Raw genomic sequence first — 25,866 nt, 5'->3', positions numbered from 1 at the left:
CCTCAGACGCTAATGCATTTCATTTATCATAATAATATCATGTCCCTTCAACAAGCAAATTACAAAGCAAACAAAAATAAATATAAAATGAATTTTAAAAATTGCCGCCGGGACAGCTATCTCACGTTGTCCGAGCTCATCTCAGCCCTGTTCATAAACACACCCTCAGTGAATCAAAAGGAACGATTTCAGACACATAAGTAGGTACATGAAAAACAGTTTATTTTTATTTATTTATTATGATTTATTTTCATTTCATTTTTTCTTATTCAATATTTCTGTTTTCAAATGCATATTATTGTACATACCTAATTATTTTGCTTAGTCTTATTTGGATGAATTTATTGATCAGAGGAAAGATCTAGGTACAGTTATTTAGCAATAAAATATTCTCACGAAATTTATCAGCATAGGTGTACAGCTGTAAAAACCTCCTCTACTGGGAATCGAACCTCGGACCTCCAGAGTGCTATTCAGCTTAGGAGGCTGATAAAAAAGTTACTATTGCCTAACAATAATAATTGGCACTGTATGCTCTAATCAAGGGCGTATACATTTAAATACATAGATTACTATTTTAAAATCAGAAATTCGTGTTTCAATTTATATTAGGGTAAGAAGATAATAGAGTTTTTCCTTTATGGAAGGATCAAGAAAAAAATTAACAGTCTTCTGGGAGTAAAATACAACTAATTAACGGAAAAACTAATCTACAAGTGAAAATAACAGTGAAAAAATAATAATACCTATAAAAAAAGCAGTTTCTTACATTACTTTGCCTGATATAGGAAAAGGAAAGTAAAACAAAACTTGGATCAAGGAAAAGAGTTACTTAGCAAAGAAGACCCAAGGAGTTTTCAACATTACAGCTTAGATATCTGTTGTATAGGTAATCCTTACATCAAACTTTTGTTTAACATAATAAAAAAACTAAATAATATGTTGATTAGACTACTAGAAATAATAAATGAAAATATTAAACTAAACAATCAGCAAGAAAACACCAGTACAAGTGAAACAATAACGAAAATATTCTCAAGCATGATGATAAATTATCAATCAATATTTCATAAAACTAATCAAGATACAAAATAGGAAATTTTATGAGCTTACAAATATAGGTACCTCTTCTCCATAGTAAAAAAACGTGTTCTAAACGATTTCAGTTATCACATTCTGTTTAACTAATAATTTTGTTCATGTTTAACAAAATTTAATCCAATAATCCAATGTACTCCAGTCTATTGTTACTTTACAACTTTATTCTTACTTCCAGAAGAACCTCATATTTTATTTTTATAGTTACTTCACCTAAATTTTAGTTCATTATCACTTAATTTCAGTTATCATTATCACATTCTGTTTAACTAATAATTTTGTTCATGTTTAACAAAATTTAATCCAATGATCCAATGTACTCCAGTCTATTTTTACTTTACAACTTTATTCTTACTTCCAGAAGAACCTCATATTTTATTTTTATAGTTACTTCACCTAAATTTTAGTTCATTATCACTTTCCATCAAGCAAAAATTTACAGCAACCAAGGAAAAAGTTTTTCTTAGCCTAAAGACCACAGTCATCTTTTGCTAGAACCTTATTGAAACAGGCCAACTTATCATAGTTTTTTTTTTGTATTCAAACAATCTGATATGATAGCCTCTAGAAAAGTTCCAGCTAATCAAAAGTTGCAGTGGTTTTATTTGTTGAAGTCATTTTTATATGACCTTATTGAACAAAATTTCATTATAAACATACCTACCTACTTTCCAATGATATACCTACTTACTTACAGCTAAAAAAAGAGATCACATAATTTGTAGTCTATGTGTTGAGATAGTAAAATCCTGTCCACACATCATTCAACATACCCACAACATAGAACTAATGAAGTACCTACCTACTGTACTGGTGTTAGATGTAGGTAAATTTTGTAGAAAAACAAATAAGTAAATATGAAAGCACCATATTATGAACAAACAAATCATTCTGATGTGGAACACTCGGGATTGTGGGAGAGCTTCATTTTTTTCTTCCTTATATCAGCTAATGTTTGTTCAATTGACCTTTGATCTTTCTTGTTTGCACTAGGAACTGAAAAAGGAAGAGATAGATGTGATTGCTTTTATTATAATCGAAATTACTAAATTTTAGACATTGTAAATTGTAAGTAAATTAGGAAATTTTAATTTTCTTCAAGTTTTTCCCAGGACTTGAACTTGTTCAACTACCTGATTTTTTTTTTTTTTTTTTTTTTTTTTCTTTACTGCTTGGAAAAATTATTTATGTAGTGGTCTACCACTATATTATTTCATGTTACAATGGGCTGTAGTGTTGAAACAATAGGTAAAGGTACCACCTATCTAAGTAGTTCTTGACATTATACCAAGCAGTAAGGCGTAAAGTTGCCAGCAACGCGCATCGTTGCTTCAGTGGTGCTGGTGCATAGTAGGTAGGTACGTAATTATTTGTAGTTATAGGTAGGTACGTAATTATTAATTTGTAGTTAGTTACGTAGGTACAATAAAATTTTATAAGCACACAACAACATCAGCCGCCTCAAAAAATTTGTAGTTAGTTACGTAGGTACAATAAAATTTTATAAGCACACAACAACATCAGCCGCCTCAAAACATGTCCCTTTTATTTCATTTTTCAGATCAGATGGATGCAATCAACAAAGAAAAAGATAGGGAAAAGGAGAAGTTAAAACAATTATCATGTCCCTTTTATTTCATTTTTCAGATCAGATGGATGCAATCAACAAAGAAAAAGATAGGGAAAAGGAGAAGTTAAAACAATTCGCCTCAAAATACCTCCTTTTCATGAGCCACCTGCTGCCGGCGTTTTTGCCGTGTCGTATTTTAGGAAGTCCCATTTTTCTAATGGCGCGTAAATTTAAAATCTTGTTCTTATCACTCCCAAAAAGAAAAAGTGCTTTGAGAAACCGTTTCCGTGTAATAGATAAAATTTTTCTTATCAGTTTGGGGTATTGTTATCTGTCTCGTGACTGCTAATGTGTGAATATTAACCAAAGAATCATTATCTTATCTAAACCTTGGAGCCTTGTAACAACCGGCAAATCTACTTTTCAGGTATGTAACTTTTCCCCTGGGTCTACATTCTTTGTAGAGATCAAGTCCATTTTTGGATGGTTTACTGGGTTTAAAATCTCTTATAGAAATTAATGTTCAAAAGCCACGACAGTTTAAACTTGCTACAAAAAGGAGCTGTCACAAATGAGCAGAGACCAGTGTTATTATAGGGTTAGGTTAAATGCAAAAAGGAGCTTTCACAAATGAGCAGTGACCAGTGTTATAAAGGTTTGAGTCAAACACAAAAAATGAGCTTTCTTTTTCATTGTGGCTTCTTGCTATCAGGTTAAGACAGAGATCTTGCTTTTTGTTGCAGGTTCTTTAAATCCTCTTGAAAAAGCTAACAGAACCTGCTCTTCTAAGATCTGTCATGCATACCAAATTGATCAAAAAAGTGCTAGAATTTTCAACTAGTGGAAAAGGATTTGATGCCTGTCTTAAAGCGGTAAGTTTTGGATATGATAAACAAGTAGGATTGTAAACCTGGATGGTCACCCATCCAAATCCAACCAAGGATGATGTTGCTTACCTCAGTGATATGTATGTTTAGGTACCTACTCAACTGGCTAGGTAGAACTTAGATATTTTTGTAACCTATCTGTATCAGTAGATTTAAGTGCAGAGACCATGGGACCAACACCATATTTATTTTGACCAACACTACATATTTGGGCAAGAAATTGTTTGATATCAAGGGAGAATCAAATTCTAAACATTTTCTTGCTCAAAATATTGGTCCCATCCAGAAAGGAAATGCTGCATGCATCCTAGGGTCTCTACCAGAGTGGAGAAATTTTAATAGAATTTTTTCATCTCTAGATATGTATTTCAAGAGAATAGAAAAAAATGGACTGATTGCAATACCTACTTCCTCATTAGTAGTATAGCTTTGCTATACTTTAGTACTTAATAGAAAATAGTTATAAAAACAAATAAAATAATAATCACATCATGCATAGGCATAGTAAATGAAATTTTATTCTCACCCCTTTTACCAATTTCCAACTGTCCTGTATGAATGCTTCATCGTTGTATTGAGGTAAAAAGCCAACGAGTAGGGCATCTCTTTCTGGGAAGGCAGTTGATCCATCGAGTGTGGTCCATTGGTTGAATCCATCCAATTCTTTGGGCAATTTTGCCATGTTGCCTCCTGAAATTAGATGTTACGATGGTAAAAATAAGATGAAATAAAGATGGTATATCGTCGCTGTCAATACGAACTATCGTAAGTGCAAAATCTCTATTTTTCAGGAGAGCCAAATAAAGATTTTGGTGATCTTTGAAAGATTGGAAGAAGCAAGGCATAAAAAGTTTGATATTACTTTTTCAATATCAGTAAAGGCTGCCGCCGCTCCTCACCGAAAAAGAAAAAATAAATAAATAAATTAATAAAAATAATAGTAAAGGCCTTATTCCTTTCCTACCGCGTCCGTATAATGAAGTACATCTCAGTAAAAGGCATTTCTTTTGAAGTACTTTTCAATTGAAATAGTTTCCCTTCTTTGAAGAGAGAGAAAAAAAAAAAAAACCTGTTGCCTTCTTTGGTGTCGTAAAAATTTCACAAATATTATTGTTGGTAAAGTTTTTAATAACGACATATTTTCACAACTTTTACGAAGAAAAAATGAATAAAAATTACGATATTAAAAAGAAGTTTCGAAGTTTTTATGCATTCCAGAAAAATAATAATACTCATGTGAGGTTTTGAAGATAAAAAGATAATGTGTATGTACCTTACTTGGGTATATTTACAACATTTTCCGTACTAAGAATCTATGTTTTTTTCTTTACCTGCTATAAAGTACAATGTTGGCAGCCAGTCTGTTATGTGCATTAGATTTTCCAACACTTGACCTTTTCTCAGGAGGGGACTCCATAATGCGGCTACATTTCTGACCCCTCCTTCGTGAAAAGAATATTTTGTCTGGAAAATAAGAGTCAAGTTATGCTTGAAATTTGTGTGAATGCCTTAGAATTATCAAGGTATGCAGTATGCTTAGTACAACGTACAAATAAAAAAGCATCATAGAATTTAGAAGAAACCTAACTAATCCTATAAGTACCTAGGTATACCTACTTTTTTTTAGAACCGAGAACCAAGTTATTAGCTTCTTTAAATACCTACCCAGATTTCTTGGTTTTCTTCAGTTGGGTTGTTTTTCCCCCAAAGTGGGTATTTTTATGAAAGTGGAACAATGCGAATTAGATCTTTACCAAAATAAAGAGCAAAATATTAATATTCTGATTATGGCAGATATTGCCAGGGTTGAACGGTAGAGTTTGCTCCAGGCTATAATTTCGCCTTTTGTTTTCAATTTCTTGTATTTATGTACCAGTAAAGAGTCTAAATAAATAAATTGTTTTGGTACTCACCCCTCGTAATGGCCAATTGGAGGCTGTGTTTCCATGGAAATGCAAACTATCTACCGTAGGCCCTCCATTATCTGATATGAACACCACCAGTGAATTCCCAAGCAATCCTTCTTCTTCTAAACTTTGAATCACTCTTCCTACGGATTCATCCAGGCTTTTCAACATTCCTGTGGGATAGAGAGGATTACATTACATTGAAATGGGGGTCTTTTCTGATGAAATTCCTGTGTGCGGAGTCCAGTATGTAGGACTATTGCACCCCATTCTAGGGCAGAGAGGATATTTAACATAGCTTTGATTGAGGGAGAGTAGGAGGTAAAAGAGGACTTGGTAGAAAGAGAACATCACGGATGCAGAATTTAAGAGAATGGTATCAAAAATTGAATGCCACCTTATATCAAATGGTGCAGAATAGGGATCAATGGGTCAGTTTGATTGCCAACGTCATAGACAAGGCAATTTAAGAAGAAGAAGAAGAAGAAGAAGAAGAAGAAGAAGCTTTAATTAGATAGAATAGAATAATTTTATAATAATTAGGTAGGTACATACATTATCATAATCTTCAGCCCATAAAAATGTCAATACCCTACGTAAGACCTTAAATTTTTAGGATAAATTTCACGCCGGGCGAGAATCGAACCCGTGACCTTACATATTCTTTCAATGCATTTTATGAAACGTCCGTCCCCTAGGTGATCCTCTCATGAGATGTCAAGGTCTAGACATACCTTTATCACGATAAAACCTTGTGATTATCATGATGGTAATAACGTAAGACCTTAAACTTTTAGGATAAATTTCACCCCGGCGGGAATCGAACCCGTGACCTTACATATTCTTTCAATGCATTTTATGAAACGTCCCCTAGGTGATCCTCTCATGAGATGTCAAGGTCTAGACATACCTTTATCACGATAAAACCTTGTGATTATCATGATGGTAATAAATACCTTCATTAATAAGTACTTTATGGAACCATCTACATTCTGTTATGCATATGTCTCTATGTTTATTTTTTAAAGAAACATTGCTCTTTTATTAATAAACAATTAATTCCTTAGTTAAGGACTGACATAAGTTTCTTCTGTTTACAATAATTTCCCTTGATATTACAGCGATAGGTCGCGTTGCATTGGTCACTGGACCCCGTGATTCAAGTCACATAAAAGTTAGAAGGTGTTAAAAGGCGTAGGTATTATCAAGTTTAAAAAAGTCTTTATTTTGAACGAGGTTTGATAAAGAGAAATGTAACAACGGAGGTATTATTTCCCCGGAAGTGAAGGGAAGAGGACATGATTGGAGAATTAGAAAGCCCTTCCGAGGACGAACTTTATCTGTTTAGAGTGAAGTTCGCCCGAGGCGAGAATCGACCCAACAAGGCAGACGCGCTACCGTCCAAGGCTGGCTCTACAATCTTCTTTCAGTACGTCGCGTGGTGCAAATTCGCCAACTGAGCTCAATATGTAGGACGTAGGTGTAATATAAGAACTGAATACTAACCGCACCGGAAGTAACAGTTCTTGTTTAAAAGTCCATAAAGATGATATCTGTGCCTATTTCACACAGGCAGGTGCTCTACCTTCCAAGCTAAAAAGTATGTAGTGGTCTACCACTATATTATTTCATGTTACAATGGGCTGTAGTGTTGAAACATCAATAGGTAAAGGTTATCTAAGTATACTCGCAGAACTGTAAAATCGTGACTTCTTTTAGAATAAAACAAGAAGAAATCAAAGTTATAGCAGGCAAATCTTGCACTCAGGGTCGTATGCAGGATTTGATTGAAGGGGAGGGGCAAGATTCCAAACAGTAACGTACCGGGGGGGAGGATGTTTCAAATTTTCGGAGTCTACCCCATAGTAAAGGAGCAAAAATGAAGTAAATACAGCCTGTTTCCACTGCAATTAAAGTCCCAAACATAGAAGCAGCATTTCCGCCGCGTTGTACTGCTATCTGGAAGTTCTTTCCTTCTAATACAACTTTTTCCGCCTCTACCGTAAGTCAAACTCGAACCAACTGCCTCGAAATAGTACGTTTATTTTATTCCTACTTATTTTATATCCATCACTATCGGTCTTGCTTCTTATTTTTCGTTTCAGTGAACGCAAGTAGTCCCATTCAATTCTCTCATATCCATCACAACAGGACAAGTGGAGACACAAGCATGTATCAAATAGAACAAATTCAGAGCTCAAGAACAAATGTCATCTTATCAAAGTACCACGAAATCGAAACAGCTAAGCTCTCTGTAGACGTTATTGACCGACTAAGAACAAAAGCTAGGGTAGACTGCAAACAAACAGACAGCAAAGGTGGAAACTGTATGGACCAATATTGTCTGTATAATATAAACGAAGACCCGTGTGAATATAAAAACATAGCGGCCACAAACCCTGACAAAGTTCACCAGTTGAAAACATTACTGGACCATTATAAAAAGGAGCTGGAGCATATTAAAATGCAGACCGGCTCTTTCGATCCGTTGGCTAATCCTATCTATTGGGATGGTTATTGGTCTGCTTGGAAGGAAAATGACGCTAAAATCTATGTCAATGAAGCACTTTTAGTTTTGACCGGTACACTGTTGGTGCTTATTTATTTGAATTATCTTCTGGTTAAAAAGTTTTTCTGACAAGGTAGAAGGAGAACTAATGACTAGAGAATGTTTTATGGCGGGGACCACAATTTAAGTTTAAACTCGGTTTAAAAATTTAACTCTTGGCTTAAGCAATCTGATTAATTGAATTCAAATTTTGTACCTTGCACCATAATGAAAAAGGAAGTTTTTATTAAAATTTTTAAATTCAAGCGTTTATTTTAAACCATGTTTAAACCCGGGCTGTGGTCCAGGCTATTATGAGAAAAATCAAAATAAAAAATATCATTTTTTTTCTATGAAATAGAGAAAAATCAAACCATACAGTTATCTAAACGAGGGGGGGGGGGAATGGGCCACATACTGTAGGAACAAATTGTTTCCATATTTATTACTTAGGTATGTCAAAATGTTATTACAAAATAGTTTTTAAATTTTTAAAATAACTCTATTTTAAATTTAATTTTATATAACTATTTTAAAATAAAAAATAAAAACCATTTTAAAAATAGTTGGTTAGGCTAATAATTTTAATGACTGATAGTTTAATAAATACCTATAATTTTACGTTTCCTCAATAATATCTATAAACGCCCGCGGAACAAAAATGCATAATATAAATATAAATAGTTTATAAACTATGACGTCTAAGACTAAACTTGTTAAAGTTTCAGAACAAAGCTTGTTACAAGAATCTCAATAATCCGCCTTTATTCAGATGTTCATAGAATATCACAGGCAAATAATAAACGTTTGTACATGAAAAATAAACAACCAAACCAAATACCACTCCGCCACCTACCTCAGTGGTGTAGTGGTCAAGACGCTCGCCTGGTAAACAGGAGGGCGTGGGTTCGATCCCAGCCGAGGTATGGAATTTTATCCTCAAAATAATTGGAGAATTTGACCACAGTAATAGTAATAGCCTACTGCTGGAGTAAAGGGACTTTTTCCTATGCGAGCAGTATAAATAAGCACTGTTATAATATTATCTCTACGAATATCCGGCTATGTATTTCGTATGAACTCCTGTGGCTACTAAAGCACCAGTTTCCTTATTTTTAATTAGAACGTCTAGAAATGCCAACTTCTTTCCACACTTCTTTGTACTGGACTCGATGACTATTTGTTCGCCAATCTTGGCTCCTCTTATGTATCTGAGAACAAAACAAGCGTATTAGCTTGGTAAGTTCTTTGTAATTGGTTGTTATAAAGAATTACGCACTCAGGAAATGCTGTCCATCATCCTACAATTAAAAATAACGCTATTCTACAATAAAATGAGGATATGCATAAGAAAATGTGAAAGATTTTCTTAAGCAGATCCTTATTTTAATTTCAATGGATTCCTATGAGCTCTCAACATCTTATGTTAGTAAATAAGTAAGATTTAGGTATTCTCTTCTACAGGTTCATTTTGGTGTTTTTGTTTAAAACCTCTGTCTAAGTATGCTCAGAACCAGTTCGGTGTGGTCTCCAAGCATTCTCAAAGGTCAAAAAACACCTTATTTATTTATTTTATCTAAGGAGATTTTCTCAACAAGATCAAACTTACGTGATATGTAGATCAACTGAGACACCACTATGCGAGATTTTCGAGCTCTCTTCCATCACATTTTTATGAGTAAGTAAAGCACAGCCTGAGAGATAATCCACTAGGGTGGCAGTCATCCCACCATGCAATGTCCCGAATGTGTTCGTATGCTCCTGAGATATTTTCATCTCTGCAACACATTTACCATCAGCGGCGCTCAGGATGTTTACCTGGTGATAGGAAAAAAGATCTTTAAGATGATTTTTAGTTGTTTTACCAAGTGCCGTGTACAATATCCTTAAAAGTTACCAAATATTTATAAGAATTAATGAGGTATTTGGGTAATATCAAACTGTGTAAATCTCTACTATATTTCACAAGATAAGCTCCAATTCAATTGGATTATTGGCCATCTCTCAAGGTCATAGATGATAATTATTGTGTAAACCCCTTAGTTTTGTAGGTCATTCCACTGGTAACAAAATAGTAGCAAGCACACATGTGGTGAGAATAAAATTTCATTTACTATGCCTATGCATGATGTGATTATTATTTTATTTGTTTTTATAACTATTTTCTATTAAGTACTAAGTAAAGTATAGCAAAGCTATACTACTAATGAGGAAGTAGGTATTGCAATCAGTCCATTTTTTTCTATTCTCTTGAAATACATATCTAGAAATCAAATGATTCTTACCAAAACCATACTGCTTGTTTGTTTCTGTTTTCTTAGCTGCTTCTTTGGCTGATTCTAAACCTATAATGTGCTGATATTTTTCCTTATAATTATGAGCTGGTTTGAAATTCTTTGGTAAGCTCACTTTTTGCCTATCCTCTTCTTGAAGCTTTTCCAGCTTTCTCTGAAAAAAAAAATAATAATAATAAAATAACACCAAGAAAAAATAATAAAAAACAATGACAAAATGATGATAAGAGAAGAACATAGTTTATCTGTCGTAGTTAAGACAATAAGTAATTTATTTAAAGGTTCATTTTTATGCCTACCTATCTGCTTTATTTTTACTTTATTAAGTACCTTCTGAGCAATTTCTTTTGCTTTGTCTTCATTCCATTCTTCCCCTGCTCTCAATGTGGCCAACTCATCTTCAGATGGAGGATTCTGTTTCTTGAACAGCATGACATATCTGTCTTCACCTTCAATGCCAAATGAATATGAAATGACTCCTGCATCTTCGGCAATATCTCGTCTAAAACACACAAAAACAATGGAAAGAGTTCAATTTAATTTCAGTAAAATGACTTTTCCTAGATTCAAATGATTGGCTTAATCTAGAGTTTCCTTCAATTTCCAGTTTTTAACACATTTAGGTGCCATAAAAATTATTAATGTTGAATCAAAGTACTACTTACATAACATTGCGATACAGTTGTTCCATTGGTTCAAATTGTAATCTTGATTCTTGACTGTTGTTCACAAAATCATTGATCTTTTCCTCTGCCTGAAAATAATGAAGAATAAATAGTTAAGTTTCCATCCTGTGGCAAATCTTCAAGGGGGCCATCAACGTTTGGAATAAGAAATCCTGAAATGGGCCCCTTACTTGATGTAACTAGTATGCACATTTCGCACACCAAAGGTGATTCATAAATAGTTGTAAAAATGCTTTACCATTTTTCTCAATTGTTTTAACTTCTCCTTTTCCCTATCTTTTTCTTTGTTGATTGCATCCATCTGATCTGAAAAATGAAATAAAAGGGACATGATATTATTATGATACAAGTGGTTTTTATGTGCTTTAATACAAGTTAGCTAAGAATTTAAATATTTAAGTATTCAGCTCAATTTTTCATATTACAATATTTGTGTTACCCAGAGACAACATGAACTTACCCCAGATCTCTATCTTGTATTATGTATTACTGATGTTTAGTTCAACAATGTTGTATTTTCAGATCTCTAGTTCAAGATTTGAACACATTACAAGCAAGTGACTCATTTGAAGCATGGAGGCTGAAAGAATCCCATGATCTAAGTGACTTGGTTCAGAGGAGGCTTGAATATTTACAAAATCCTTCAGACTGTAGAACTGCTAAGAAATTAGTTTGTACTTTAAATAAAGTAAGTGGAATCTTTTATGGAACTTGAGTTTATGAAAAGCTAATTGCTAGCAGCTTGCAGTAAGTGATGCTCTATGCCATTAACATTCTGTGATCCTTGGATAGTATTGTTGGTGATAGTTGAAAAGTTTGTATAATCTGGTGTTGTGTTGTCACTGCTATTGTTAAACATGATGGTTAAATTTGGTAGGTTTTGATCAATCTCTCTTCATGGATATGGGGAAAGAAACATCTTAACTAAAAAAAATATTTTCTCTATTTAAGTTTTACAAAGTGTTAGTGGTTTTTATTCTAATAACATGAAGAAACCTAGGTACCTTTTAACTCAACCCGATTGTTTTCTTTCACAGGGCTGTGGCTATGGGTGTCAACTACATCACGTTGTCTACTGTTTCATTGTGGCATACGCTACTCAGCGTACGTTGATATTGAAGTCCAAAGGTTGGAGATACGCCCGAGGGGGTTGGGAAGAGGTGTTCGAGCCTGTGAGCAAAACATGCACTTCCCCGGAAGGAGCTTCGACATCCAGTTGGCCAGGTAGTCAATTCGTTATCATTTTTTCAATTTAGACTAGAATATACCATGTTAATCCTAACAGAATGAGACTGAAATGTCCCTTTACTCCCGCAGTTTTTATGTAGGTAACTGGGATAATCAATTTTATTCTAATCTTTTTAATAGTAGAATAGATTATACCATGTTTATCCTGCTAGAATGAGACTGAAAAGTTCCTTTACTCCCGCAGTCTAAACAAGGTCCTATATATTTCATAGGTAAAGTTAAAAATTATGTAGTTAAACCTTATTTAGATTATAAAACAAATTTACAAGTTCTTTCTTATCTGTTTAACCTTTTATCAAAATCGAGCTAACCTTTTGGCCGTACCGTAAATATTTTGTTAATAACACAAAGACTAAATTCATTTTTTTTTTTTTTTTTTTTTTTTTTTTTTTTTTAAAAAAAAAAAAAAACCCTTTTTATCTAAAAATTTTCCATCTTTTTTTTTTTTTTTTTTTTTTTTTTTTAAGAAGAAGAAAAAAGCCCTTTTAGATCTAAGATTCTCCGTTTTGTATCTATTTACCAATAAAGAAACTACAATTTCAGGTCACGATGAAACTCAAGTGATCAAGCTACCTGTGATAGACTCAATCAGTCCGCGGCCCGCTTATCTTCCTCTCTCCATTCCGAAAGACTTGGAACCCCGACTATCTCGACTTCACGGCGATCCAATCGTTTGGTGGATTGGACAGATCCTCAAGTATTTGTTCAAGCCACAACCGAAAACCCGGGACTTCCTCAGCAAATATGGCGAAAAGATCAACTTTCAGAAACCTATTGTTGGGTATGTTATATCTTTTTTCTTTTTTAATAATAATAATAATAGTGCTTATTTATACTGCTCGCATAGGACTGAAAAGTCCCTTTACTCCAGCAGTAGGCTACTACTATTATGGTTAGGAAATGACAGAATTTATCTTTGCCAAACTTACCACTGAGAATTAACACAGTGTCAAGAGTTTTCTTTGGCGTCACCCATTTGATTTACACAGGCCAATATGACATGGAGTCGAGTGGATTGGAACACATCACATGCCTTCAGGCACACTCCATTTGTCAAGGGTCTAGTGATCCCTTGGGATCACTTTAATTTGAAGTATTTCTTTAACTCTGGATTCACTGTGAACTCTCTGTGGTAAGGTCGGGCATTAACAACTTAGTCGTAGATTCACACAGTGTATTGAAGCGACGGCATTTTGTATTTCGAGACAAGCATTCATGCTCGACACGAAATTCCTTCGATATTAGCTGAGAAATTAAGTTCCTTTATCAAAAAATTAATGATTGAGCCACCTGAACAAACTTATGATCTCAATTTAGCACACATATCCTCACAGCTATAATCTGCTTCCCTTATTCAAAATCTAGACAGATTACTTTCTTACACTAATGTTATAGAAAGTAAAAATCTTGTTGTGTCAAATCTGTTGGTTTTTACTCCAGACTCAGAGATGTTGGAAGTGGTGTGAATTTTATTTGAATTGGCATTGATTGCTTGTCATTTTTGTTTCCAAGACGGCCATACGCCATACTAACGTAATTAGTTTGAAGAGATTCTGTAGCAAATATCCACTGTTTATGTTTAGTTTTGTTAAGTTTAAACGTTTTGTGGTGCACCCCTGCTGGCAACTTAGCCACAATGTTCTAAGAGACTATTTGATTAATTATCTACTTAAATATTATTTCCGTAAATACCATGACTAATATGATTCAATAGATTTGATCCAATTGCACATTTTTAAAGTCAAACTTTTTAGATGTTGAAAATATACCTTCGCTAGGCGATTATATTCTGTAGAACTCATCAATTTTCTAAGTAGTTGTATATGTATATTTTGAAAACATGTCATTGGATTTTTTGAGATCTATTGTATTTTGTAGCTATTTGTTAAAAGAACTGATTTATATAAACGATCAAAAAGAAAATTTATTGAGGGAATTTTGAATAGTCAGACAAAAGCGATCAAATTTACGTTTTCATCAGAAAACATTTCTACTTAATTGTAACTCAACTTCAATAATTGGAGACATTTATTTTAGAAGAGATTAAAAATATGTTAATTTTAACTTAATTTATTATTTTAATTTAATGTATCAAATATTTAATGTGTATTTGTAATTGTGTTTACTGGCTGTGTCTTTTAGGCAATATAGATTTTGTTTAATGTACATATTTTCTCCGTAAAGAAAGAAAAATCTGCAGGCATGAAATTCACCGTAGTTATTTTTAAGGTCACAAATCATTTGAACCATATAAAACGGTTCACAAATTCCAAAGAGTGTTCTATAGTATCCTTAAGTAATGGAATGAACTTTAAGCGATTGTAATCCTTAATTTGCACACACTCAAGTATTTTTGCCATAACTATGTATTATGTCCAAGTTATGGGACTACAGTCACTCTTTTACCACCTAATATAAACTATACTATTTGGTTTTCATTCGAACTAGCAGGAAAATGGGGATTTTACCTCCGGGCCCAAACACATTTTCCTCTTGGTGTGAATTTTATCTCTACAGAATTTCATTAATTTAACCTTTGTCTGATTCGTTTTTTGGACTTCAAACTAAATTGTTGAATACTGAAAGCCCTTCTTGACTCGTTAGCCCTGAAGTATTTTAGTGAGTGTGAAACCAATAATCCACTGAATAATGCATAATTTTGCTTGAGTATGTAATGCACTTTTATGGGGTAAAAACTAATAAAGTTGTTCTTGCACAATGAACGTGTTTTCCACAAGTCAATTTGTGCAACTGTCAGGGGATTTTTGGTTCAACATTCAAAATATTTCTGAAGATCAAACCTATCTCGTTTTCTTTTGCCTTCCAATTTTCACTATTGCCAAATGTTTATACAGGGAAAAGTTCATTTCTGATTTCAATTTTGTTCCTTACTTTTTCGCTAACCCATAAAATCCCAGAGTTTATCTCGTAAATTCATGGGAGCTCGTGTTCCATGCTATGACAACTAGGAGAAATTTCAAGAGCCACTTTTATTCCAAGTATTTCATACTTAATGTCATCAAATAATGTTTTGGTTAGAATTAAATACGAAATAGGGGGGATGTGAACAATAATATGACATTAGGAAAACCGAAAACCACGTATAAAATTCTCCTCCTTTTGGTTTTAGTAATCCTTTATTTCGTTTTCTGTTACTTTCTCATCTTGCCCTTGTTCATTTCTTGCAAAATTTTCTTTATTAGTAGGTATAACTATAGACTATACCTAATATACGTACTTTGATTGATTTGAATTTACCTATCAAAGTTTTTCGAAATCTCAAGTAACCACTTTTAATTCATAAATTAATATTCTATGATCAAATATGTACCTATTGTACCTATAAAAATTGGTAGATTACATGCTTACCTAAATTATGAACTGTTTCATAGTAACCTTGGGTACCAACTTATATGAAAGGAGTTGTGTCTAGGTATCAATATAGAAAGAGTATTCTAGGTACCCATAGAAACCATTGTTTTTTAGATGCATCACTGTTAATTGCTATAACAGGAAGTAGGAAGATATCAAAGCAACGTTCTTGCGTGTTCTAAAACACTTATGATCAAGTTCTAGGTCTAGGTTAGAACAATACCACCTACAATAAATGAAACACCTAACCCACTTTCTTTTGCTTATTTACTTTTACTTGAAATAGAGAACTTCAATCTGTAGACTTCAATGGGATGTGTGGACCTTTTTTTATGTCCGAGCTTAAATTTGGTTTAAGAAAGACGTTTTTCAGGTTACAATAAATAAATGAACCATTATTATGTATATTGTTTGTATATATAATGATGCAAATTCCCAAAAAAAAAAAAAAAAAAAAAAAAAAAAAAACCCAATTCAGTCGTTTGTTGTGATAATGACCATGTAATATTCTCTATACAGAGTGTATGTAATATTTTCTATACAGTGTGTTAATAACTACCTATCTATTGTTCGTTGTTGTCTAAGTGGGTTCGCGGAAAATTCTACAGAGGAAAATCCTTTCTTGTGACAGCTCAGAAAAAGCTGCGAAGTGTCTCTTTTTTACGTTTTGCCGAACAGCGCAGGCTGATTTTAACCAGTTTAATTTGGTACTATTAAGTGTGTGTTTTTCAAAACATGTATCTAAAACACTTGAGTTTGTCTGAAAACGTTTCCCTTAACAACCTGTTTTGGGATAGGTGAAAAATCTCCAGACATTTCATCACGATATCGAATCAAAGGATCGGAGTGAATTTTCCAAAAGAATCAGGAAAATCTTTCCATTCACACTATATCCACCAATAGATCAGTTGCGCTTACTTGTGTGATGTTTCAAAGTCATAGAGCAGGAAAAATGAGGACCAACGGAATTTTTCTTTTTCTTCTACGACTTCTAGATACCGAGATAAATCGATTTAAATAATACCGATAAATCGTAAAGTTTGACGTCACGACATATGCTCCCGTAGGCGATGACGTCATAACTCATGACTCCCGCTTCGTTTGTTTGTGCGCAAGCGTTTCTGCGCATTTTGACATTAAGTCTGACGTCACAACTCTATGAACTTTTTAATTGAAACGGCAATTAAAAATTGAATTTTCGACCTTCTAAAGTTACTTTTTCGGAGTTTTGACTTCAGATTTGGATTTCTCACAACTTTTTACGTAGGAATCGACCTTTTATTAATAATATTTTCCCAATAGATCAGTTGCGCTTACTTGTGTGATGTTTCAAAGTCATAGAGCAGGAAAAATGAGGACCAACGAAATTTTTCTTTTTCTTCTACGACTTCTAGATACCGAGATAAATCGATTTAAATTGAAAGACTTCATTCATTCATTCTTTGTGGTCTTGTGTTTTGCAGTGATGACGTTTGTTTAGGAGATAATTGGTACATTCTTCTTTCACTTTGCCTTTATCCCAGTTTCATTTGGGATGGGCATTTCCCTCTTTTAATCTACCCCTCCATTCAACGTTTCCTCTCTTCTACATCCTAAGTACAAATTTTGGTACTTTGAAACAATATCCCTCTAGATTAGACTCTATCGTTCATTATAAAATTTGGTTCTTTTGACACATCCACTAATATTATGATCTCTCTCCGTCGCGTCTCATCCCATTACAATAAATTTCGGTTCTTTTGGCACATCCACTAATCACTTTTCTCGCTCAAAATCAAACTTGATCTGACCTTTTAAAAAGCTCCTAATCAAAAAAAAATAGCAAGCTCTGAGCTTTCTCAAAGGTTAAACACGAGACTGTAGACCTGACTACAATAGGAAATGCCCCTATGCACCCTTCTTAAGAATGTACCTATCTACCTAGCCCTAGCTATTGTCAAAATAGGTACCACGTATCAGGGTTAGTATGTAGAGTGCATACTTCTAGCAGTCTTTTCCGTTTACATGTCAATCAGACGATCAAACTTGATCTGAACTTTTAAAAAGCTCAAAAAAATAGCAAGCTCTGAGCTTCCTCAAAGGTTAAACACAAGACTGTAGACCTGACTACAATAGGAAATGCCCCAATGCACCCTTCTTAAGAATGTACCTATCTACGTAGCTATTGTCAAAATAGGTACCACGTATCAGGGTTAGTATGTAGAGTGCATACTTCTAGCAGGCTTTTCCGTTTACATGTCAATCAGACCATGAAATTCGTTCATTTTCATATGGAGTAAAGCACACATATTCTATCTATAAATTAATTTAAAGAACAAAAAAGTAGGTATCTACTTGTAGAAACTTAGTATCTTCCTATACCTTTATTATTTTGTTTTTTTATGATTTTTACCATTTGTGTAACTTTGTCTATCGGAAAAATTGATGGTCTCGAATTTTACAAATCTGGTGGAGATTTTAACGTGAGCGAATTTTACTTTAATTCTACCTATTTGGTTTACTTTTCCTGGACAAATCCGTATCAAATACGTAAGGTGCATCAAATACATACGTATGAACTTCATTATATTATAAACAAAAGATATAGCAAATAATAAAATATACCTACAGCATTTTTGCTTCCTTTTCAAAAATGAACAAAACATATTTTTTATTTTCATTTATGTTTGTTCGTAGAATCCCAGCAGTACGGAATTTTCTAATGAAATGACTATTACCGAAACGGTAGATGTGGATGAATAGATTTTGTCTGAAGTAGGAGTAGTATAGGGGTCAGTGACGAGAGCACCCATGTGAAAAGTTAGGCTCTCGATTTCCCTAGAAAAGTCCCTTAAACTTCTTTTTAAACCCTGGAACCGTATAAATTGTTCATAGGTTGGGACTATTTGCGAACCAAATCTACTGGACAGATTGCATAAAACATTTAAATTTAGATTAGAAAGAATTAGATTACACCCGGACCCGAAGAGGATATGACAGATAGATTAGGTTTCATTTCATAATATTTGTGCTTAGTACAAGGTACCTACACTTAATATTAACCTCGTGGATACAAGTGGCGTAGCTATGGGAAAGGACTGACTTTTTTCCTCAAGTTATTATTATTATTATTATTATATTACACTTTATTAGGATTTTACAATATTTTTTACAATACAATATTTACAAACAGGTACACAAAACAAAATAACAAAATAATAAGAAATTAACAAAAGAAAACGAAAATTGAATAAAGAAAGAAAAAAAAAATTGAAAAATCCTAACTCAGGGGCGGGATTAATGCCTAGGGCATTCTCTTCCATCCAAGTTACGTGATGCTCCAGATTGTTTTTGATTGTAACTCCCTTTAATTTTGACTCTATGCGCTATTATCTCCACTCCTCTCTGTTTTAAGCCCAAGAAAAGTAAAAAGATGGAAATCATTCTCCCACCAAGGACAGAAGGATCTTCGCACCGATCGAAGTTTTGTGGGACAGTATTTTAGTATTTTTTAGCGTCTTAAGACTAAAGCTGTCTCCACACATAGTCGACGCCGCACCGTCAATCGACCGTAAACCGTACACTTCCTCGACAACATAGACTCACCTCGTCGATCGACGGCGTCGACTACGTGTGGAGACAGCTGTAGAATACGACACTGATCGAGTACTTTCACTACGCTAACCATGAAGCTCCTAACATACTGACAGTGTATTTTTATCTTGGGTGTTGAGTACATTTTAATAGTCATTAGATACAAGATATGTGGAGACTTGGTTACATATTATTCCATGTAAACTGGATTGCATCTTCAAATAATAGGTTTAAGACCTGGGCGGTCTAGTCGTAAGATGTAGCTAGAGTGACTCAAATGAAGGGATTAGCCTGCAGCTTTGAACATTGGTTCTCGATAGAGCTGTAAAGTGAAGTTAACAAGTTGACGTCAGAATCTGACTCTTGAAAAGAGATACTTTATCATTTGTATTATGAATTTATTACATAAATTAATTGAAAGAAAAAAGAAACCTATTTAGCTACCTATCTGGAATTGAGATGAGATCTGACTGATATAATAATAATACTTCGATTTTTATTGTACATTAAATTCAAACATGAATGTATACAACGTCGGTATGTTAAACTAGTGATAAAACTTACCCTACTATTTTAAAATATCATAAATACCTTTTCTCCTATTCTACTCCCGACAGCTTTAATATTTTTACCGAAGTACCATAATACGTCTAAAATTATACAGACATATTTTTCTTTCAATAAAATAGAGGAAAAACACATTGCTAATAACAAGTAATAGGTAATGGAAGAAGTAAAAAAAGAAAAAAACTGGATAACGAGCATTCAAAGCAAATTACAATCCAAGTGCAGTGATTATTCAAATTCCGTGGGTGGTGAAAATATCAGCATTATAAAATTGAACTTCAAACCTTGACTGTTGTTCTAAATTTCAAAGGTGAATTCATTGAACCAAAACCACCCAAAGCTAAGCTACCCTATCGCGAGTTTACAAACCTAGAACTTTTTTACCTGAACAATAAGCAGTCAATTTAGTCAGTATAATTATCTTTGCTAAATGTCAGTAGGAATACGAAGCTGGGATGTAATGGTCTGAGAAATAGATGAAGTTTACTGTTTTGTTTTGTTTTGAGGTAATTGGTACAATAGTTTGCAGAACACAAAAACAAATCAATACCATTCTAACATTTCTAACACTCCGTAATTGAAGCTTATAGGAATTAACTATTCACCTGCCTCGGTGGTGTATTGGTCAGGTACCAGCTAGCTCTCGCCTGGTAATCAGGAGGGTGTGGGTTCAACCCAGCCGAGGTATATAAGAATATCCTTTATCCTCAACATTGTTTGAGAATTTGACCACAATAATGGTAGTACCGTATTACTGGTCAAAGGGATACTGTCCTATTCATGCATTATAAGCACTATTATTAGTACTTTGAAGTAGGTAAACTAGGCTTGTATCAATTATACAGAGGAGTGTTTACTTTAGCTCTCGCCTGGTAATCAGCTAATCAGGAGGGTGTAGGTTCAACCCAGCCGAGATATATGGGAATCTCCTTTATCCTCAACATTGTTTGAGAATTTGACCACAATAATGGTAGTACCGTATTACTGGTCAAAGGGATACTGTTCTATTCATGCATTATAAGCATAAGCACTATTATTATTACTTTGAAGTAGGTAAACTAGGCTTGTATCAATTATACAGAGGAGTGTTTACTGGAATTCATTGTCCGTGTAATTGTATAATAAATAATTGAGTAGGTAAGTAGGTACATACATTTAATTGTGTTACGCCAAATGCACTTCATGAGCTAAATGCACTAGGATAAATAATATTTTAAGCATAATCACATGTTTTTTAAGTAAAAGTAAGTACCGATTACCTATATTACCAGTATTGAGGTACTTACTCGAAATTGTGACTCCTGTTACGTCACACTTCTTATTCCTATAGGTACCTTTACCGATTACCTATATTACCAGTATTGAGGTACTTACTCGAAATTGTGACTCCTGTTACGTCACACTTCTTATTCCTATAGGTACCTTTTTTATAGATGAGTATTACACCGCCCGCCGTTTTTATTTCGTAGCACAGTGAAACAACTGCTATAGACGACTCATGTGGTCTGTGTCGTAGCATGCCCATCCCGTAGAAAATTGATTTAGACAACTGGCAGGTTTTGGTTTGCAGCAAAAGGTGCCAACCTGCCAAATGACCTGAATCACCTGAAATTGTTTTGGTACGAACAGGCCATGCATAGGCGTCAAGATAAAAATTTCTTTTTAGCAATCAGGTTGATGCGTGGATGTAAATTTCAGCTCCAGGCTGTTTGAGATTTTGTTTTTAGATTCACAATCGTAATTACTTTGCAATATTTTATGCGAAACTTACTAATTATCTGCCAAACTGGTTCTGACAGACTTCATTCATTTTTTGTGGTCTTGTGTTTTGCAGTGATGACGTTTGTTTTAGGTACATTCTTCTTTCACCTTGCCTTTATCCCAGTTTCATTTGGGATGGGCATTTCCCTCTTTTAATGTCACCATCCACAATCCTGCATTCAACGTTTCCTCTCTTCTTCATCTTATAAGTACGAAATTTGGTACTTTAAAACAAATTGTATCCCTCTAGATTAGACTCTCTCCATGGTATCGTTCATTATAAAATTTGGTTCTTTTGACACATCCACTTCAATAAAACTAAAGGTCCTTTTTTGACTGAAGTCAGAAGTCAGATCTAAGTTTCAAAACTTTTGCTTTTTTAAAGAGGTTTGATAAATTGAACTGTAATTTCTGAGGTCTGAGGTCATTAGTCATATCGTCTCCAAAGCGAAGAGAGAAGGAAAATTCCTGAAAAAATCTTATCTGCTTATAGGATAACGTTCGCGCCGGGCGGGAATCGAACTCGCGATTTTCTTTGCCTGTTTTTCTCTCAAATGATCAGTCCGATTTTTCCCTGGCGGTCCTAGTAGGCTACGCCACTGGTGAAATTGGTCTTTGTGCACTTCTATCCTCTGAGGTTCCAGCTGGTAGGCCATACACTATAAGTTTTACTGTCAGGACATTTTAGACTCCAATTTATTATCAGCCCACACCAATCTCGAAAAGAGATAGTTAAAGTACCGTTAAATTTATTGGTATGTTAGTATGACTACGACTGTTAAACTGTAACGAGTTGGTTTACTGGGATAAAACTACTTTTTAACTTGAAAGTCCCAATTCTGTTTGTTGTTGTTTACAAAAACAAAGAATTTTGTTAAGCCATTTTCCTAGATTCTTATTCTAAAAATTCTAAATAAATAAATATCTAATAATCAAATCTAATAAAATTAATTCTTTGCACCTCAAAAATAAAATAAAATAAAATTCTACCTCATCGTGTAAGGTGGCTTAGCTGATCGAGTAATAATAATTCTGTTCTTCATTTCTTCAGCTGGGCTGGGATCTGTTCTTGCATTACGAACCAGAAGTCAGTCAGTTAGAATTATCAGTTGGAAGTTGAAAAGTCGATCGCGCTCAGTTTTCATCGAAGTTTTTTTTATTTAAAACCTATTGACTCGTATTTTTAATCGATTTTCTTTCTTCCCATACAAATTATTATCTCATTTTTACGTTCTTTTGTGTTTTTTTATTAGTTCCCTGTAGGTACTCGTATAATGGAAGAAGTGGAATAGGAAGTGCAGTTTTTTTCCAATTTCTTCATCAGAACTGTTGTACTTTTCCGTGCAAATATTTTTCTTCACCCAGCGTTTAATAAGGTACGTGAAGAGCTGGATTTTTCGTCTTTTTATATTTTCTTAATGTTTGTTTATTTTTTCCATTTTTTTTTTCTTCTATGATATAAAAAATAGGTACCTACTTCTTTTCGTTTAAACTTGCCTATTTGTTTGTTGTTGCTTAAAAAACTTCAGCAACTTAAAAATCTCTAGCTCGTATATCTAATTTTATGATTAGAAAGGGTTCTCCTTTGACTGAAAACTATTTACAAATGACGCTCCCTAAATCATACCCTATGCTGACAGCTGATATAGGTAGGTACACCTATACTACTAGTACTACTACCTAGTGGTTAGCATAGACGCACGGAGGACTTCAGATCTGAAGGTTGTTGGTTCGGTCCAAGTAGGTATTAAAATTAGCAAGGAGCCTTAATCCTGAAACGACATTATTTGTCACATTGCCAACGAAGAAAAATCGTAATTTCGGACGAAGAAAAATTCGTGCAGTGTGAACGGACTAAAAATAAGCATTGTGATTTATTAGTTTATTACCAATCAAATATAAAAGACCTTGTTTAGACTGTGAGAGTAAAGGGACTTTTCAGTCCTAAGCTGGTAGTATAAACAAGGTATATTCTATTCAAGGTATACTTATTTCAATATACTGAACTATTTTTCAGACACTGTCATCTTCAGCCACATGAACATATTATTTGTTGTTGTGTTGTTGTGTTTTTTTTTACATAGAAGTACCTAATATCTACTAGGCGGATGTTATCTGCCGTCCTTCCAAGCATGAAATTCTTTCTGGTTCTAGTGTTTCGTTTCGGGCTAGCCTGCCTATCTTGAGCTTTGTCTTACGAGTATGAGCAGAAGCCCATATGTGCCAAGTGCAATGACCATTGACCGTCATTTTGTATGGAGCATCGCACTATACAACTAATTTGTTCAACTTTTTTTTTTTTAGTCGTCTTTGAACAAATATGCGTCCTTTTAAGATACCTACCTGTCTTTTTGCCGGAGGTATTCTGTGAAATCCTATGCATTGTGGCCACCACTCACGCTCAGATCGTCCGACAAAAAGCGGGTTCATCGGAACGTGTGGCCGGGAAAAGCTTCAGACTGCGGTCTCTCAGCCGGTCTGACAGACCTAGGTTTCTAGCTTTTTGCGTCACACACGGTCCGACTGTCTGACAGACCTGGGTCTGGGTCTGTCAGACAGTCTGAGAGCGTAAGTGGTGGACATAAAGTTTTCTCTGAAATTTTATGCCTAAGGCCTTCTGTGGTCACAATAGACCCTAGAAGGTCGAAGTACTGTCTTCTTTACCGATTAACCTTTGGAGATCTATTAGGGAAACTCTGATGGAAGCTTAACCTTTGAGCTCGCGCCTTTCCTAAATTAAGTAGATACCTACTTTATGTAGTCTGTCGATGTACTACAGGCTACAGGTAGTCCCATTATTTCAACCTAAATAAATCTTCCAAATTAAACTCACTGCATCACCGTTCAGGAACTAAGTACCTCCGTTTTAGAATTCGTCTTAGGAGTCAGGATTTCTCTCAATTGAAACGTTTGAAGAAAAAAACCAGCTGATTTCTTTGGTATCTATGGTTGACTATCGCAGTGCCCACGCTAAATAGTGATAAGTCTTGATCTTTACCGATTAACCTTTGGAGATCTATTAGGGAAACTCTGATGGAAGCTTAGCCTTTAAGCTCGCGCCTTTCCTAAATTAAGTAGATACCTACTTTATGTAGTCTGTCGATGTACGACAGGTAGTCCCATTATTTCAACCTAAATAAATCTTCCAAATTAAACTCACTGCATCACTGTGCAGGAACTAAGTACCTCCGTTACAATCCGTCTTAGGAGTCAGGATTTCTCTCAATTGTTAACTGAAACGTTTGAAGAAAAAAACCAGCTGATTTCTTTGGTATCTATGGTTGACTATCGCAGTGCCCACGCTAAATAGTGATAAGTCTTGAACAGGCACGAACTCGAGATGAACTAAATAAAGATAGGGGCACTACGTGCTATAGGTGCACTCATTTGGTGCTATAGGTAAGCAATATTTTACTAGCGTACTTTTTTTTATTCCACCAAGGAGATTCCGCTTTGGACGTCCATACTTGCTGCCACAGGGCACTTATGTATTTTCAATGGCTATTCGAAAGAGGGCCTCTGAAAATTTTGCCATTTTGTACGAAAAATTTCCAAGAATTACCTAAATAGTCTGTTTCTCGTGTAAGGGAGATGTTTTAACTCATGGGTTTCTGTGGGTAAACACCATGGAATATGCTTTGGCAGTCAAGGTGTAGAAGTTGAAAATTCATAATATATCTCTCCTTAGTGGAAAAAAAGTACGATTATAAAGTACGGCTCTTATAGTGTTCAGTTTCCAATCAGTCTAATGGCAATGACAACCGGAGTTCAGTTTTCCATTTCCCTACTCTACACCTACTCTACTCTCCTGATTACCAGACGACCATTTGACGTTGATGTTTAAACTCTTCTTTGTTAACTCCTCAATTTTAAACCCTTCAAAATTTCAAATCTCCCCTGATTCACGTAGAACGCGTGGGCACTTAACGCGAAGTGCTTCATATTTGAATTTGCATTGGCAATATAGAGATATTGAATTGCGTTTCTTTTTCTTCGTTTTTCCTCTTACAATGGGAGATACGTAGAACGCGTGGGCACTTAACGTGAAGTGCTTCATATTTGAATTTGCATTGGCAATATAGAGATATTGAATTGCGTTTCTTTTTCTTCGTTTTTCCTCTTACAATGGGAGATAAAGAGAATGCATCTTTTCGAACGTTGAAACTTGACAGAAAATTTTGCAGATTACCAAGATTTCAGATGAGTTGGAGTAGGTATCTACTGTCAATAATTTTATAATGTTACAAAGGTAGCTTTACAAAATCTTCTTCGGCTTTTGAAATTCTAAAGCTAAAAGAGCAGCCTTTGGAAAATATCATACGTATCAGGGTAAGTTATTCTTGCTACCATTCATA

At 34.4% G+C, this 25,866-nt stretch overlaps 3 protein-coding genes and 2 long non-coding RNA genes across 5 annotated transcripts; 3 read left to right on the top strand and 2 right to left on the bottom strand.

Annotated features, from left to right (window-relative positions):
- Positions 1 to 1,465: 1,465 nt before the first annotated feature.
- LOC103524652 (sperm-associated antigen 7) lies at positions 1,466 to 11,291 on the bottom strand. Its single transcript, XM_008489685.2, has 5 exons — positions 11,229 to 11,291; positions 10,970 to 11,058; positions 10,635 to 10,806; positions 10,296 to 10,458; positions 1,466 to 2,094 (listed from the first exon to the last, which is right to left on the bottom strand). The coding sequence occupies exons 1-5, from the start codon at positions 11,289 to 11,291 to the stop codon at positions 1,985 to 1,987; spliced, it is 597 nt and encodes a 198-aa protein (XP_008487907.1). The 3' UTR covers positions 1,466 to 1,984.
- LOC113465465 lies at positions 2,809 to 3,516 on the top strand. The gene is made up of 2 exons (XR_003390170.1): positions 2,809 to 3,095; positions 3,412 to 3,516. It is a non-coding gene; the product is annotated as an uncharacterized LOC113465465 (long non-coding RNA).
- Positions 4,119 to 5,556, top strand: LOC113465466. Its single transcript, XR_003390171.1, has 2 exons — positions 4,119 to 4,298; positions 4,382 to 5,556. It is a non-coding gene; the product is annotated as an uncharacterized LOC113465466 (long non-coding RNA).
- Positions 8,745 to 10,118, bottom strand: LOC113465464 (acyl-coenzyme A thioesterase 13-like). The gene is made up of 2 exons (XM_026819999.1): positions 9,620 to 10,118; positions 8,745 to 9,221 (listed from the first exon to the last, which is right to left on the bottom strand). The coding sequence occupies exons 1-2, from the start codon at positions 9,784 to 9,786 to the stop codon at positions 9,059 to 9,061; spliced, it is 330 nt and encodes a 109-aa protein (XP_026675800.1). The 5' UTR covers positions 9,787 to 10,118; the 3' UTR covers positions 8,745 to 9,058.
- Positions 11,292 to 11,440: 149 nt separating the features above from the next.
- On the top strand, positions 11,441 to 13,487 carry LOC103524651 (alpha-(1,6)-fucosyltransferase-like). The gene is made up of 5 exons (XM_008489684.2): positions 11,441 to 11,466; positions 11,513 to 11,678; positions 12,028 to 12,214; positions 12,782 to 13,019; positions 13,376 to 13,487. The coding sequence occupies exons 1-5, from the start codon at positions 11,441 to 11,443 to the stop codon at positions 13,485 to 13,487; spliced, it is 729 nt and encodes a 242-aa protein (XP_008487906.2).
- The last annotated feature ends 12,379 nt before the right edge of the window (positions 13,488 to 25,866 follow it).

Source organism: Diaphorina citri, unplaced genomic scaffold (assembly GCF_000475195.1).
Source record: "Diaphorina citri unplaced genomic scaffold, Diaci psyllid genome assembly version 1.1 scaffold111, whole genome shotgun sequence".
NCBI lineage: Eukaryota > Metazoa > Arthropoda > Insecta > Hemiptera > Psyllidae > Diaphorina > Diaphorina citri.
Note: the sequence above shows the minus strand (reverse complement) of the source record. Positions and strands in the feature narration are given on the sequence as shown.